The sequence below is a fragment of the Siphateles boraxobius genome, unplaced genomic scaffold (assembly GCF_051911475.1).
Source record: "Siphateles boraxobius isolate OS27281-9 unplaced genomic scaffold, OSU_SipBor_1 13, whole genome shotgun sequence".
Lineage (NCBI taxonomy): Eukaryota > Metazoa > Chordata > Actinopteri > Cypriniformes > Leuciscidae > Siphateles > Siphateles boraxobius.
This window is the reverse complement of record NW_027508733.1, coordinates 19560474-19575096: the sequence shown is the minus strand read 5'-3', so window position 1 is coordinate 19575096 and position 14623 is coordinate 19560474. Positions and strand designations below refer to the sequence as shown.

At 37.7% G+C, this 14623-nt stretch overlaps 1 protein-coding gene across 6 annotated transcripts; it reads right to left on the bottom strand.

The window, feature by feature from the left end:
• Positions 1–2615: 2615 nt before the first annotated feature.
• tdrd5 (tudor domain containing 5) lies at positions 2616–13481 on the bottom strand. Of its 6 annotated transcripts, none has more exons than XM_077226341.1 (17): positions 13424–13481; positions 12025–12261; positions 11228–11644; positions 10973–11130; positions 10798–10881; positions 10668–10724; positions 10212–10380; positions 9922–10100; positions 8795–9009; positions 8502–8711; positions 8324–8390; positions 7519–7716; positions 7278–7421; positions 6258–6371; positions 6050–6190; positions 3544–3688; positions 2616–3182 (listed from the first exon to the last, which is right to left on the bottom strand). In XM_077226341.1, exons 1-17 carry the CDS (start codon positions 13425–13427, stop codon positions 2986–2988), a joined length of 2736 nt encoding a protein of 911 aa, XP_077082456.1. In that variant the 5' UTR covers positions 13428–13481; the 3' UTR covers positions 2616–2985. The 6 variants fall into 6 exon arrangements, with proteins under 6 accessions (XP_077082456.1, XP_077082452.1, XP_077082455.1 ...); XM_077226337.1 differs by having other exon boundaries at positions 2848–3200; positions 11213–11644; XM_077226340.1 differs by having other exon boundaries at positions 2848–3182; positions 11213–11644.
• Positions 13482–14623: the final 1142 nt, after the last annotated feature.

Below are 14623 nucleotides of genomic sequence, written 5' to 3'. Positions count from 1 at the left end.
CCATGGCGCTGCTCTAAATAAGGTCTATAGACCATGCGATAACTAGTCTAATCTAGATAGTAGGTCACATATCGACTCTTTCCCAGAGAGTACCACAGGAAAACCAGGAGGTAGGACAACATCTCTATGGTAACCAGCGGCTTGGCAGGGAAAAGGTCTGTGTGGGTCAGTTAACCAGGGTAATATGATTTGCCATGCAGCAGTGTGCTTTAATTCGATCCCTATCAGAGCTCCCTTCCCTCTTGCATTTGTACAAAGACCCTTCTATAATGGCATAAAATCACTGCGTCATCCGGCTCATGGGAAAGGTACATCTCCAAATGCTCTCAAAGTATATCAGTAAAAAGCTTTCAAGCTTCACACAAAGACGACATAAAACAATCCGTTTGATCATGCTAATTGCTCAGAAATATATATATATATATATATATATATATATTTTTGATGCTCCATAGTGGCAGAATACTGAGATATGATGTGAAATGAAAAGTCCTTGTGTAATTTTATGTTTTGTCACATGGATATAGTCATATACTAGCAATGCTCCAACAAACAAAAGTGTCACCACCAAAAGTGACTCACTGCCTTGTTTTGCTTATCGGGTTCATCTTCCATTATTGGAGCTGGCAGAGGTTAGCAAAAGATATTAGAATTCATCAGCTGTGGCAAAGCGTATTATAAGCTTGAAGGAACTGGGAGCGGAAAGGCCTAGACTGCTTTTTGACTGCGTGTGATTTGATTTTATGCTCAGTATTCAGTAAAATAGTGAAAAATGCTGACATGCATTACATTTCATAACACTAACCAGTTAATGGAAATGCAATCAGACTATTCATGAAAGTAATCACCTGTTCCTTTGTTCATGAAACATAAAATGACTGAAACAAAAACTTGACAGACAGGAGTATCCTAAGCCAATAATCATAATTATGAGATAAAGTCAATTAGTGCATAAAGTATGACAAGTTGAAATGTGACCCTGGATGACAAAATGGTCAATTTTTCTGAAATTGAGATTTATACATCACATGAAAGCTAAATAAATAAGCTTTCCATTGATGTATAGTTTGTTAGGAAAGGACAATATTTGACCGAGATACGACTATTTGAAAATCTGGAATCTGAGGGTGCAGAAAAATCGAAATATTGAGAAAATCGCCTTTAAAGTTGTCCATTCATGTTCGCGATTGTGCTGCATTCACTCACAAAAATAAATGTTTAATACATTTACGGTAGGAAATTTACAAAATATCTTCATTGAACATGATCTTTACTTAATATTCTAATTATTTTTGGCATAAAAGAAAAATTGATAATTTTGACCCATACAATGTATTGTTGGCTATTCCCACAAATATACCCGTGCTACTTAAGACTGGTTTTGTGATCCAGGGTCACAAATTGAGATAAGAACAGATAAAAACAGATATCAGATAATTATGAGAGGTCTATTATCACAAGACAGAATTTTGGCAGAATGTTGGCTTGACATAAGTATGTCATGTCTTAAGTCTATGAAATAAGAAGTTGAAAGGATGACATACTAAGTTGTAATCATGAGAAAGTTAAAATCACAGCATAAAGTCAATTATGACAAATAGAAATTAAGTACATCCAATTAAGATTTTATAATTAAGTCATGACAAAATTGAAACAAATTATGAGATAGTCAATTATTACGTCAAAATATATTGACTAATTACATAAAAAAATTTAAATGACTTTTTATGCCATAACTGTGACTTAACTGTGTCATAATTGTACAATTTATTTTCTTGTGGCAAATGTGGCTGAAATGGACACAAAAAGTCAAAATTAACCAAAACAGTTTTTTTTTTCTTACAGTATGTGGCAAAAATGGGCTTCCATTCTCAGAAAAGTGTTTCTTCAATTAAACTTCATTAACTTAGTGTCCAATGGTAATTTAGTTTCTGCCACATTCAGCATTTTTTCCCTCCTGTTTAAATGAGGTAATATTCTTCACTACTCCAGCTGGTCTTGTTCAGATACCAGGCATCTCAAAGAAAGCTCGTTAAGAGATGCCATTACCAGTAATTGGACCAAACAAGGAAGATTCAGGACCGACCGAGTGGTGTTAACCTGCACCCTTTCCTAGGCCACTGTTTATGCGGCATGTTATGGATGCACTTGGTTACACGACATCCCGTTTGAGTAATTTAATATTTCAACATGTTCAGTGGAGCAAGGATCCTCCCACGGAGAATGTTGGGTCAAACTAAATGTGCCATAAGGTGGAAAACAAGTTACAAGAGTGGGCGGAATTGACTGAAGGCATGTAAAGTAAAACAAAGCAGGGGTGTTGGGAAATCACTGATTGTATACAACATTGACCGTTTCTCTAAACGATCCAGTGAAACTAAGACAACATCGGTCAGGGTAAGATGAACAGCACATCGGAAGAGCTTCCACATGTGTATGTATGAGATCGTATCGCGCAGGTCTGGAGCGGCTAAGTTTCTGCGAACGGTCCCAGAAAAGCAGTTGGAGCCTGTAAATTTGCCTGTAAACTGCACTCATACAAATACAATGACTCCAAAATGTGTTCAGACACGTCACACCTAAAATGTTATTAAATGCAAAATAAACGGACACAATTTTCAGTGTATCCTCGTTTTTTTATCACATTTTCTTCTTTATAAAACATTTCTTGATAAAAGAAAAATTCTGAATTGAACACTGAACAAGCAACCTAAATAAAACGAACAAATGTCCAATTTGGTTCATAGTGCAAACATACAAAACTTTAGCATTGTGTATGCAAATATATAAAAATAAAGAACGATCTGCTGCTGGAGAGGCATTACGATAAAACGAACAAGAGATATATCTGCTCTGACTTGTCCTTATGTATCCTCCGCTGCTTTTATTATATCATTTGATATATTTCTAGGATGTTGCAGCCAAAGAAATGAAAGAACAGAAGTTACTGAACATAAAGAAAGTCCAAAATCCGCTTCTGGCTGATCAGACTGTGTGGTTGGGGTTGGAGCGCCAGTGTAGGATGTTGGCTCCTGCCGACAGGCGTGCAGCTGGTGTCAGGGATAACGGAGATGTGTGCTGCCGGAACGGAGTGTGTGGACCCTGTCCCACAGGGCCTGGATTGCTTAAGAAATGCATCATGAACTGGGAAAGTGGGGGCTGGACCGGATAGACTGGTACACCTGGAAAAACTAAGAAAACTGAGCAGAGAATTGCATCAATAAAGCAAACAGAGTAGATTGGAATTTCAAATGTAAACAAATTTTAACCCATTATTTTCCTCTCTAAAAAAAATAATTAAATAGCCCAAAATAAATGTGACAAAATCCCAAAAATATGACTAAACAATCTATAAATCAAACAAAGATATAGTCTTTACTAATATATATATATATATATATACACACAAGCACATTTGTTTTCCATAATTAACCGCACTAAATGAATGTGTTAAATAGTAATATATAATATATATACTTACACTACACTTACTTAACCTAATATATTTATACATTGTTTTTGCTTTGTAGTGATGTGCGTTACCTGGATAGATGTAGTTGATCTGGATCGGGTCAGAGGTCTGGGGGCTGGTGCATGAGGTTGAGACGGGCTGTGGTTGAGCTTGAGACACACACATCTGCAGTTCACTCACTGTTTCTTGAACAGGTGGAGGAGACACAATCTCAGGCTATGTAAAAAAAACATGAATACTTTTAAAATAACACAATGGCTACAACAGACGTGAGCATCACGACGTGACAAATAGAATAGAACCCATTGTAATCAGTGATGCTGTGCGACGTGACACGACAAATAAACTGTAAACTGATGCCCCGTTCTATTTCTGACGTACTTCAAACGCTTGTGCTACTTGAACAAACGGATTTGCAACAGTCGCTTTATTGTGTCTGGTGTGGGCAGCTTATAGCTGTTCCGGCACGACGCAACAACGGTTGTGTATGGTGTAGACAGATAATTACATTTTTTTAAAATGTTTAAAGGACCACCTCAATTTAAAGGTGCAATATGTAATATTGACAGCTAGCAGTTAAACTGGGTACAGCAGTCCAAATGCAAAATATAGGAGAGGGTTGTTTCTCCCACCACCATCCCCCTCCTCCTCCCTATAATGAGAACATTATAATTGTGCGCTTTGGACATGGTATTAATTGTCAGACTTTTTTATTAATCAGGCTCTCAAAATTTATATAAAAATTTGGATTTAGATTATTTGGCCAATACATCAGAATTATTTCCAAAATTTTCATATCGGTGGATCCCTCATGATGTATTTTATGTCGTAGAATAAAACGGAAAATATATTTGAGAATTGGACCCTAAACTAAAGTGTGACCAAAATCTTAATTTATTTATTTTTTTAACAATAAATATTAAAGCTCCAGTCGGCAAGTCTGGAAGATTGAGTGGACTTAGGCAACATTTTGAATGTTTACAACTCTCATGCCCCTCCCCCACTATCAACGAATACCCTCCCACCGAGTTCGTGCTCGTCAGTGCCTGTGCACCAGATATTCTGTGAACGCGCCCCTCTCATCAGCATTCATCAACACCATGGAGTATTTTGTTATTGTTGTTTTGTTATTTTGGAGTAGATTGTTACGAAATGGATTACCCACCAATTAAACGTAAATAAACACCATCGTCTGTCTGAAACGCTATTCTTGCTGTATGATATATGCGGCAGACATGGTCATTCTACGTTGTCCTCATCGTTAGTCAGATAGCACATACAATAACAGTAGCTTTACTACTGTTCTTACTCTCGTAAGAAAGATAGAGTAGCATTGATTCTTCCAAAAAGCCGAACTTTATCCCTTATCTGGACATGTTTATCCACCTAACGTTACGTTCACACGGATTTCAGTGCAAACAAAGCTAAAGAAACTGCCCAACAAGTGCTAACGTTAGCTATCTATACCAACACATTTGGGCAAACATACTTAGATTACTAACATAACACTAATAAATAAAGTAACTGGTTGATAAAGCACAATTACCTGTCGAGACGAAATGTTGAAAGCTCTGCATCCCGCTTGAACCCAATTATATCACGTAAATCTCTCCACCTTTCAAATGCCGATCCGATGTTGATCCTAGTTTATTTACGGGCACGGTCGCTTTCTTTCTTTACTTCTTTCTTTTCAGCAGGTGTTCTCGTTTCCGGTGTTGTTTTTGACCTCCTAGCTCTTGATGTTAACCGAGGAATTGGAATGTTTTTCACCATCACTCTTCCTTACTCCGCGAACTTCAGGCGTGTGCATGTGATTGTAACGTGCGCGAAGGGTGGCGTGGGCACGACCTGTGATTGACAGTCAGATCTCACACCCCCCTGCGCTGATTGGACCCGATGATCCGGGATGGGTGGATTTTTGCAAAACAAATAACACGCTCCAGGTGGAGTTAGAAGCTCGGGTTTTTTTCTAAAACCACTTTATGTTGTTCTGTCGGATTATAGTGTCCATTTCACTGAATATGATCAAAAAAAATTTGCCGACGGCAGCTTTAACTATTATAATAGCAAGTATTAAATATTTCAACATATTTTCAATAACAACAATACAATAAGACTATTGGCAATTAATATAAAGTATTTTAGCACTTATTTTAATAAAGAAATGGCAACTGCTTATTTATAAGCTAGATTCTAAAATTTCATCCTGCAAATAGCTGAAAATGACTATCGCACGTCTCTTGTAGAAACTTGCCTTTTCCAATGAACCGTTCAGTTGAATGATTAAGCAGATGAACCTCTGCGGAGAGGCTAATTAAAATTCTCATCTAATCAGCGCACAATTAAGATCAACTGCCTCCCAAAGGGCTCAACAGGAGAACAGGGGACAATACGTCAGGAGATTAAATCTCCAGACGCACAGCACAGCACCTCATGTCATTCTGAGCGACGACTGTGTGCTAAACGTTGTGAGGAATGAAAGGCTGAATCCTTACATTAGCAGATTTTACCTCAAAAAACATTTGACACTCAAAAGCTGTGGTATTATGCCTATTGTGTACGGGATGGCGTTCTTACTTTCGATTCGTCTTTTGTCTTGACGTCAGGTTCATGTTTCGTCTTATCTGTTTTGTCCTCTGCTGTCCACCCTTGATCCCATTGACTGCAGAATAATGGGTTTTTACCCTGCACGGCCTCGAACAGATTTACTTTCTCACTCTGAAAGAAATGAGGTTTAAAGAAACAAATCCAAAATATTATTGTACATATGTGGAATAAGACTCACTTGAGCCTCAGTGTCGACGTCAGGAACATTTATACACTCGAGGGCAGGAAGGTCCAGGCTTGGTTCTACATCAATGGAGGAGAAGTTGGTTTCTCCATTGTCAGAGCTGGAACACTGGAAAGAACAAAACAGAGTTCAAAATGAAGACTCGCAAATTAGATTGGTCATTTGGCCACAAACTTTATTAGAAAGTTACTGCAATATAATAGATTGTTTTAATTAAATTGTGACAACTGCTTGCTTCACATTTGGAACTTGTATGGATTTTCTAAATAAACAAATGCTAATCAAACAGAAAATCGAGTGTGGCAATCATTAGCTATATTATTAGATGTTATTTTGTGTGGAAACAGCCAGATGGAAGAAGCTGTCCTCTGCAACCAAGGAAGATATTGTTAAAATGGCTAAATCTGGTCAATCGGTGTAAGACAAACCGATCGATCTCCTGGGATATGGACACCACAAACACATACTGCCATTTGTCTCCACACCCCACAGAGTGAAGTTGCGGGAAAGCTTATTTTCCTCCTGTCCTTCCATCACATTTGTTCCTTCTCCCCCACTTCCTTCTCTTCACTTAGAAAGATTATATAAAATTATAATGTTCAATGTCAATACAAGTGAATTAACAGTCATAACAGCACACACAGCGCACACTACTCCTGATTTCTCTCAACATGGGGTTAGAAGAGGTCAGTCAATAAATGGGAAAACAAATATAACTTGTTACTTATTTGAAAAAGTAACTAAGGTATTTTGTGGTAAATTTAAAAGTAATGCAATACTTTACTAGTTACTTTTTTTTTTTTAAAGTAATCCGATAACATAACTCGCACTGCTTGAGTAAAAACTGATATACGTCCCTTAAACAGCACCCATATGACCCATAATATTCCTCTATTTACAGCCTCAGCAGACAGACCTGCCCTCCATCGGCACAGTTGAAGGGCACTGTAATTCACAGAGAGCTTGCAGCCCATCAGTGCTGTATCATGACACTGGAAGCTTGATTAAAGGTACCGTTTGAGAGGAGCATGGAGAGCCATTTCCCTGAGAGCGGATCTCTATATCCGGAGAACATGTGGAGGGTGTGAGAGACTCCTTTACATCATTGATCTGATCATCTCCGAAGTAAGACGTCAATGGATTGAACTGCCCTGACACCTAAAAAGCCAAACGAGAAGAAACAAGCAACCACTGGAGATCAGATTTTAATCAGGTTTTACGGTAAGTGGGTATAAATGAAGATTTGTGTCCAGACCAATCCGTAAGCGGTAGTGCAGGGAAGGGCGTGGCCCTCTTTCTGTAGGGCGGAGTGAACGTAAACATCCTCCTCCGTGTTGGTGTCGCACAGGAAGAGCAACAGGAAGTTGTTCTGGTAGCTGTGAATGGCGGCCACCAGCGTGCGCTCACAACACATCCTCTGGAAAGAGCTGATAGCACTCTGAGTCCAAATGCTCTGAGATTAAAAAAAGCCAAAACTTGTTTAAAGTGTTGTTTCAAATACAGACTGGATCAACACTACTGCAATGAAAAAACAAACATACAACAAGTGTATTCAGATTCAAAAATAATGGACTCTTGTGTGGCAGGTCTTTTAATGAATCGTTCAAAAAGACTCATACTCTGCATCCGAAGTCGAATATTTCCCTACTATATACACTATACTACAGTATACTATGTACACTATACATGTGCGAAAACATTGTATTAGAAAAACAATAGGCTAAAACTACTACTTCTGCAGAGATTCTGAAGTGCGCATACGATGGACCCTTACTATCCCATGAGACCACGGGAGGGGATTTATGAATGTCAGTGAAGTAACACAACAGATGCTGTAGCCAAGGTTATTTTCAGTTTTCGTTTTATTTTTACTTTAAGTTTTGATAATTTTGTCATGCGCTTGTCACTTTGTAATTTATTTTTATTTTAGCTTTAATTTATTTTTATTTCAGTTTTATTTTAAGTTTTTTGAGTAATATTTATATTTTATTTGAGCTTAATTTCAATTATCGAAAACAATTTTTAATAGTTTTTTAGTTAACAATAACAACACTTCTTACCGTAATGGGCCGAACTCCAGCTAACATTGCTGGGACCGCCTGAGCCGGGAGATCAGCGTAACAAGCTCTGGAAAGTTTTTTGGATTATACAGAGCAGCAGAGATACAAACATATGTCCATAAGTCCAACTTTAATTTATACTACAACAAATTTGATTTATAACAAATGATCAATTTACTTGAGAAATCTGAGGCTGTTTCGTTCCACTTTTGTGATGTCTCCGAAATCAACGTAATACACCTTTACTTCAGTATCACTGAACACCTCATGGATCACAACACGGTAGAACCACATGTCTCTTGGGGCCACACAGCACACCTGACCCGGCCGCACATAGGCATCAGGCAGCCTGTATCTCTCCGCCACATCTGGGTAGGAGTAACAGCTCCTGGAAACAGGAATTGGGCATGATTGGAATGACACGCTACGCAATCCCAGCCCAAATAATGATGAAATTAGTCAGCGAGATACCTCATTTCAATCATCATGTTCTCCAGGGCTCTGGCCTCCTTGTTTTGGCTGAAGCGGATGTAGAAGTGGCTGGGTGACTCTGTCTGCTCCACCAGGACTGGCACCAGCTCTCTCTCTCTCCTGCGATTGGGCGACTTCAGCTTCTGACAGCGCACCGCGTCTGGAGGAACCGCTGATACATGACTCACCATCAACTCTGGGAAAAGATCCCCCATCTACAACAAACAGCCACACACACACACATTGATTTTTTTTGTTTTAGCATATAGAGATAGATCAATCTATACATTTTTAGTTTTTTTGTTTAGTATATACACAGATATCCATCTATATACAGTATATAATTTTTTTTTATATAATACATGTCATAATTTATTATATAACATATAGGTTATATACCTTAGTTTATAATATAATATACATTTTACATGATATTTACAGATATCTCTCTTTCTGTTTATATATATAAAACAGAGAGATATCTGTAAATATCATGTAAAATGTACATTCATATTATATATATATTCATATTATATATATATAGATTAGATTAGATTGTATGTTTTGGCTTATAATATAATTCTCAGCATATAATACAACATATAGTGCCAGATATACACATTAGGTTATATGTCGTCACAATATATATTTTGAATAAATAAAGTATTCATGCATACTATGGAGTTAGTAGTGCGGTCAAATCGACAAATCGCATCTAACATAAAAGTTTGTAAATACATATACTTCAGATGCAAAAACCTGTAAATCCATCTGACATTTTTCTTTTAAATTAGCAATTTTATGTTTTTAATTTTACACTTATCAGTGACATTTTTGAAAATAAGGCATTTCAATAACTAACTAAATAACCTTTTCATTGCCATTAAAGTGAAATTTCTGAACCCAAAATGTCAGAGGTTTTTGCATCTGAAGTCTTCATGCATATATAAGTATATACATTTACAAACTTTTATGTTAGATGCAATTAATTGATTGACAGCATTAACACCAATTTTATGTATTTAAATTAAATATCGACATTACAAAAGTGCAACTCTGAAAGTTTACAGTAGGGGATGATTAATCTGGGAAGGAAAGATAATGGATTAACACTAATGGCTCTTAACCTGATGGATGGTTTTATTGGTGACTCGGAGCTCAGCGTCAGACTCTTGAGGGTCTGTGGATTGCTCCGTCTCTTCGCGCTCCCAGGCAGAGTCTGCATAGCTCAAGTAATAGGCCTTGCTGGAAGGATTCTGTGATTCGTCCGTCGGAATGGAAGTGGTGCCGTGACCCGGTGATATTTCTTGCAAAAGGAATACATCACAATCCAAGTCTCATTAAAGGTGATCAATGAATCTTAAGCACTCGTTTCTTTTGTTCCAATCCATATGACACAAATAAGAAAGGGGAGTACCAGATTTACTGGGTTGTGTGTCATTTGGTTTGAACTCCACGACCATCCAGTGGTTTTCACTCTCGTCAGCACCTCTTTGTATGGAAAATGTATCACTTAAAGCACCAACCATCTCAGTCACGCTCAGAAAGCCACACTGGCTCACCGGCAACTCCTCACCATACATTCGCTAACAGCAAAACACAGACCACAAGTTAAAATAGTGCCATCTAGAAACTCAAAAATATAGCTGAGGATAAGATTTTGTAGTTTTCACAGAGTGATACAAGATTCTGGCCATCATGTCATGGTTTATTTTGCAAAAACTTCTGGCTGATCACATATTATATCTCATACAAAAGAAAAAACATAAAATGTTAATGCCCCCCAAAAAATAGGCTTCATTTTCTGCATGCAAAATACAATTTCTTCTTCAGATATTAACTCATATGTTCTAGACAGGCTTTGTGATAATACCTTGTATTCTGCGGGTAGATTATGAATGGAGATCCCACTGCCATTTTCAGCAACAACCTGAAATAAGATCCATATCTCATAAGTCAAGGTGAGAATACAAGACAAGAGTTTTTAAGCAGTTATGTCTGACCTTCCGTAGCTTATCTTTCAGCTCACGGCTGACGGTGCCAGCGGTGCCCTTCTCGAGAATCTGCTGTCTGAGCTCCTCCTCAAGCTGGAAGAAGATTTACCCCGACAGTATTGATTTATTTATAGCACAATTATAGCGCACTTATTTCATACAAGCGCTTAGACAATATCCAAACCTTAAAAATGGTTTCTTCAAAAGAGGGCTCTTTCTTCACAAGCTCTGGTTTAGGAACAGCAGGGGACAATGGTGAACTTTGCTGGTCCCTTTTTGGTGGTGAAGTTGCTTTAGGACTGAATCCCGCCAGCTTCTGTTTTATCACCAAAGGAGTTGTCACTGCAAAATAAAATCAAGAGCAATCATCATGCAAAAGATCATCAAATTAGGCTTTCGATAGATTCCAATATCATAAACATACACTTCTTGGACATACTCTGCATCCGATTTTCAGTCTGTTTTAGTGGCATTACGGAGCTTTTCAGAAGTAGTTGCGAACCAGTGCGACTCTGCCGCATGATTATGAAATCCGTGGCAGCCGCCAGCATCTCGGAAATGGAGTAGAAGCCGTATTGAGTGATCTTGAGCGGCTTTCCGAACTGTGCCGTATACCTGCATTCCAGCTCCGATAATCTGATCGGCCCATGAGATAGTAATTGTTTTAGTTGGCTGCGCAGTTGAGCAGGCAGGGCGGGCTTTGCTGGGCCACGCCGAGGGAGAATAACGGGCTGATGCCGTGGGAAAGAGGTGTGGAAGTTCCCCAGATTTCCCCTCCGATTGTTGACTTTGGGTTTGTGGTCCCGTTGCTTGGACACTAGCTCTTCGATGCCTTTAGTGCTCTCGTCTCCAATAGCTGCAAATGGAAAAAACTTTTAACTACAGTCCACGAAAATGACCTCAGTTTTGAAGAGACAGTTCAGTATGTCCTTAGTACAGCAAGGGGAAAAACAAAACAAAAAAGACATATATAAATATTTCATCTGGGGAACACAAACTAAGGTTATTAGAAAAATAATCCATCTCTGTAAATTCATATAATGCAAGTGGATGGGTTCTTTAAAGTTGACACTTCAAAAATAATGCAAAATTAATATAACTAATCCATACAACCCCCAATCATACAAATGGTGTCTTCTTCAAGAAGTTTTAGCATTAAAATACACAGTATAGACATTCTCTAGGCCATAAAAAATGATTAACCAGCTAACAAAAGGGATGACATACTGAAATCACCTTTTAAAATGATGTTGCCATCAAAGTGGTACTCCAAGTGCACAACATCCGGCATTTCCTTGACCATATCCAAAACATTTCTGAATCCCAGTAACCTGAGGGGAATGGGGAAGCCCAGCATGGTCTGATAGTCTCTCTTGAGCTGCTCAGGGGTCAAGCCACGCTTAGCTGAGATCAAGAGAGACCGGACGTCCTTCTTCAAACCCGCGAGGAGCTGATCTTGGGTCATTCTAACGGCTAAAAACAGAATCAACTTACTAACAGCTGACAGAAACATAACCGTTTTAAAGTAAATATTAGTTCATGTCAACACACGACTTAACCAACTGCGAAAAAAATAACAGACAAAAAAACAACAACACTGTTCATTGTTATTTTAGCCTATTGACAACATTGCTTTAACGCAACGGCTTTTAAAAGCATAGACATTTATATACTTAATATGTCTATTATTCTGGTATCTGGACAAGTGATTACCTTTTTGTGCAAGATAAACACGTTTTCTCGTTCGGTGCGGATCACGCGACAGGCCGCGTTTCCTAAAAGATCGAATTTTGTATCACACAGGTGTAGCGCAATGACGTCAATGAAGCGAAGCGTAGCCTATGTCAGAAATATAATCCGAGATGAATTTTTAAGAGTGCAGGTGAAAGTGTATTTCATTAGCGTCCCTGTTGGCAGATGTAGAGAGACACGTGCTTTATCAGCATTCAGTCAAGCTGCTCGTGCTGCTGAGACCGCACATTCCGAGTTTACACATAGCTTCAGTGTTTCTGTTGTAGCCTATAGCCTACTTTTTCTTTATTTCACATTAATTTTTTTTTTTTTTTTTTACCAGATAGTGTAGTTTTCCATTTCTCTTAAAATAAATAAAAAATATACAACATGTGCTACAGAAACTACGGGGACCAAGTGCTAAAAACATGTACATCTATGTAATGTTTATTTATTTTATTCAAAAAGTCTTTTTACATATTTAATGATAGCAAATTTATATATAAATATAAACTGAAGTAGGCCTATTTTGCAAAAAAAAAAAAAAAAAGAGGTCAGACATAAGGTGCAATTCACACCATGTTGAAAATTACCATAATTTCAAGGTTTCAACTTGTAAAAAGCATCCACTTGAGAGATCCTACTTGTACCATGCATGATGCACATAACAGCTGCAGATTGATATAGGCGTTAATAGTGTCATTCCCAGTTTGAGGATGCAGATCGAATAGAACGTCACGTGTTGTCATCTGGGGACTACGGTAATTACGTCAGGGAGTGAACATTGCGAATGCTGCTGCAGAGCAAGTATGGGAACTTGCTACTGCCAATACATATGCCAATACGCTGCTGTGAGAATGTAAGATATACTACTACTGCTGCACAAATAGCATTTATCAATTACCCATAGCAGATCTATACAGGTGGAGCTGGGGAGGTGGAGGGTTTTAGATGAACTCTGAAAGCAGGCTGCAAACTGCTATAGTGTATGGTAACCAGCCATTTAAATGTTGAGCAGCAAGCTCATTGGCTGCAGATGCGGCATGAACCAATCAGCTTGTGCCAAGTAGTTAACGTTGTAAATATCATCAGCTGCGTTAAGGACCAGTCCGCCTGTGCCTTCTAGTTTCATGACAGAATTAGAGATTTATTGTTTTAGTTGCTTGTTGTTTAATTTGTTTATATACACAAACACATGACCTTGATATTACATTTTTCCTCATTCGCTTTGGCTCAATTCTCAAATGAGACTTTTTTTCCCCTCAAAACAACAAGTTCAGATCTCTGAACTGTTTCTTGTTCATATCAGTTTTGAATTTCTCATTGATTTAAGCAAATTGTTGGCACGTGTGCAAAATAGTAAGTACAGTTGTCTACAATTTGCACAATGACTTGTTGATCAAAACTGAAAAGTTAATTCTCAGTGAAATTGTCGAATTCTTTCATCGTGTGAGCAATCACATGCAAAATGCTCCATTCAGTGATCAAAATCTGTCAGACATGTTATGTTCCATAAATATTATGACATGGAATGTTTGAAATGTCTGCTGAACTGGCAAATGGCCTGCAGTTGTAATGCAAAAGGAATCACAATCTTACCAATCAACCAACTTATCAACACATTTGTATTTTTACAGTACATTTTTTACTACAAAATGTACATGTAAACTAAAAATTATTGTCATGGAAGAGCAATAGGAAGATATGCAACTAAGAAGATATACTGTATGAATAGAGAAAGACATAACAGAGTGTGTAAAAATGAACAATCAACTGAGAATCTTCAGTTTACATGTAACACGTTTCTGCAAAAATAAATGTACTATAAATACCAATGTTCAATTTCTTTTTGTGTATTACAGTATTGACTTTTCCCAGTCAATTTCACCTACTGTCTGAATCTATTTAAAATGCTCAATGTGATAGTATAGAAAGTAGTTAGTGTCAACAAATTATTTTTATTATTTATTTTATTTTATATATTATTTTATTATATGTAAATAAATATTTCCATGGTAAAAAAAAAAACCCATCTGTGGCTCACACGATGACAAAAACAACTTTTATTTTGGTGCCAACTTACTGACACAATAACTAGGTTTTG

Bases quoted from the DNA above. Each gene is read 5' to 3' on its own strand.
- tdrd5 (XM_077226337.1), bottom strand. The intron at 7,422-7,518 runs GTCTGGACACAA...TTGGCTTTTTAG, and splicing joins GCACTACCGCTTACGGATTG to GTGTCAGGGCAGTTCAATCC. The intron at 6,191-6,257 runs GTGAGTCTTATT...CATTTCTTTCAG, and splicing joins ACGTCGACACTGAGGCTCAA to AGTGAGAAAGTAAATCTGTT.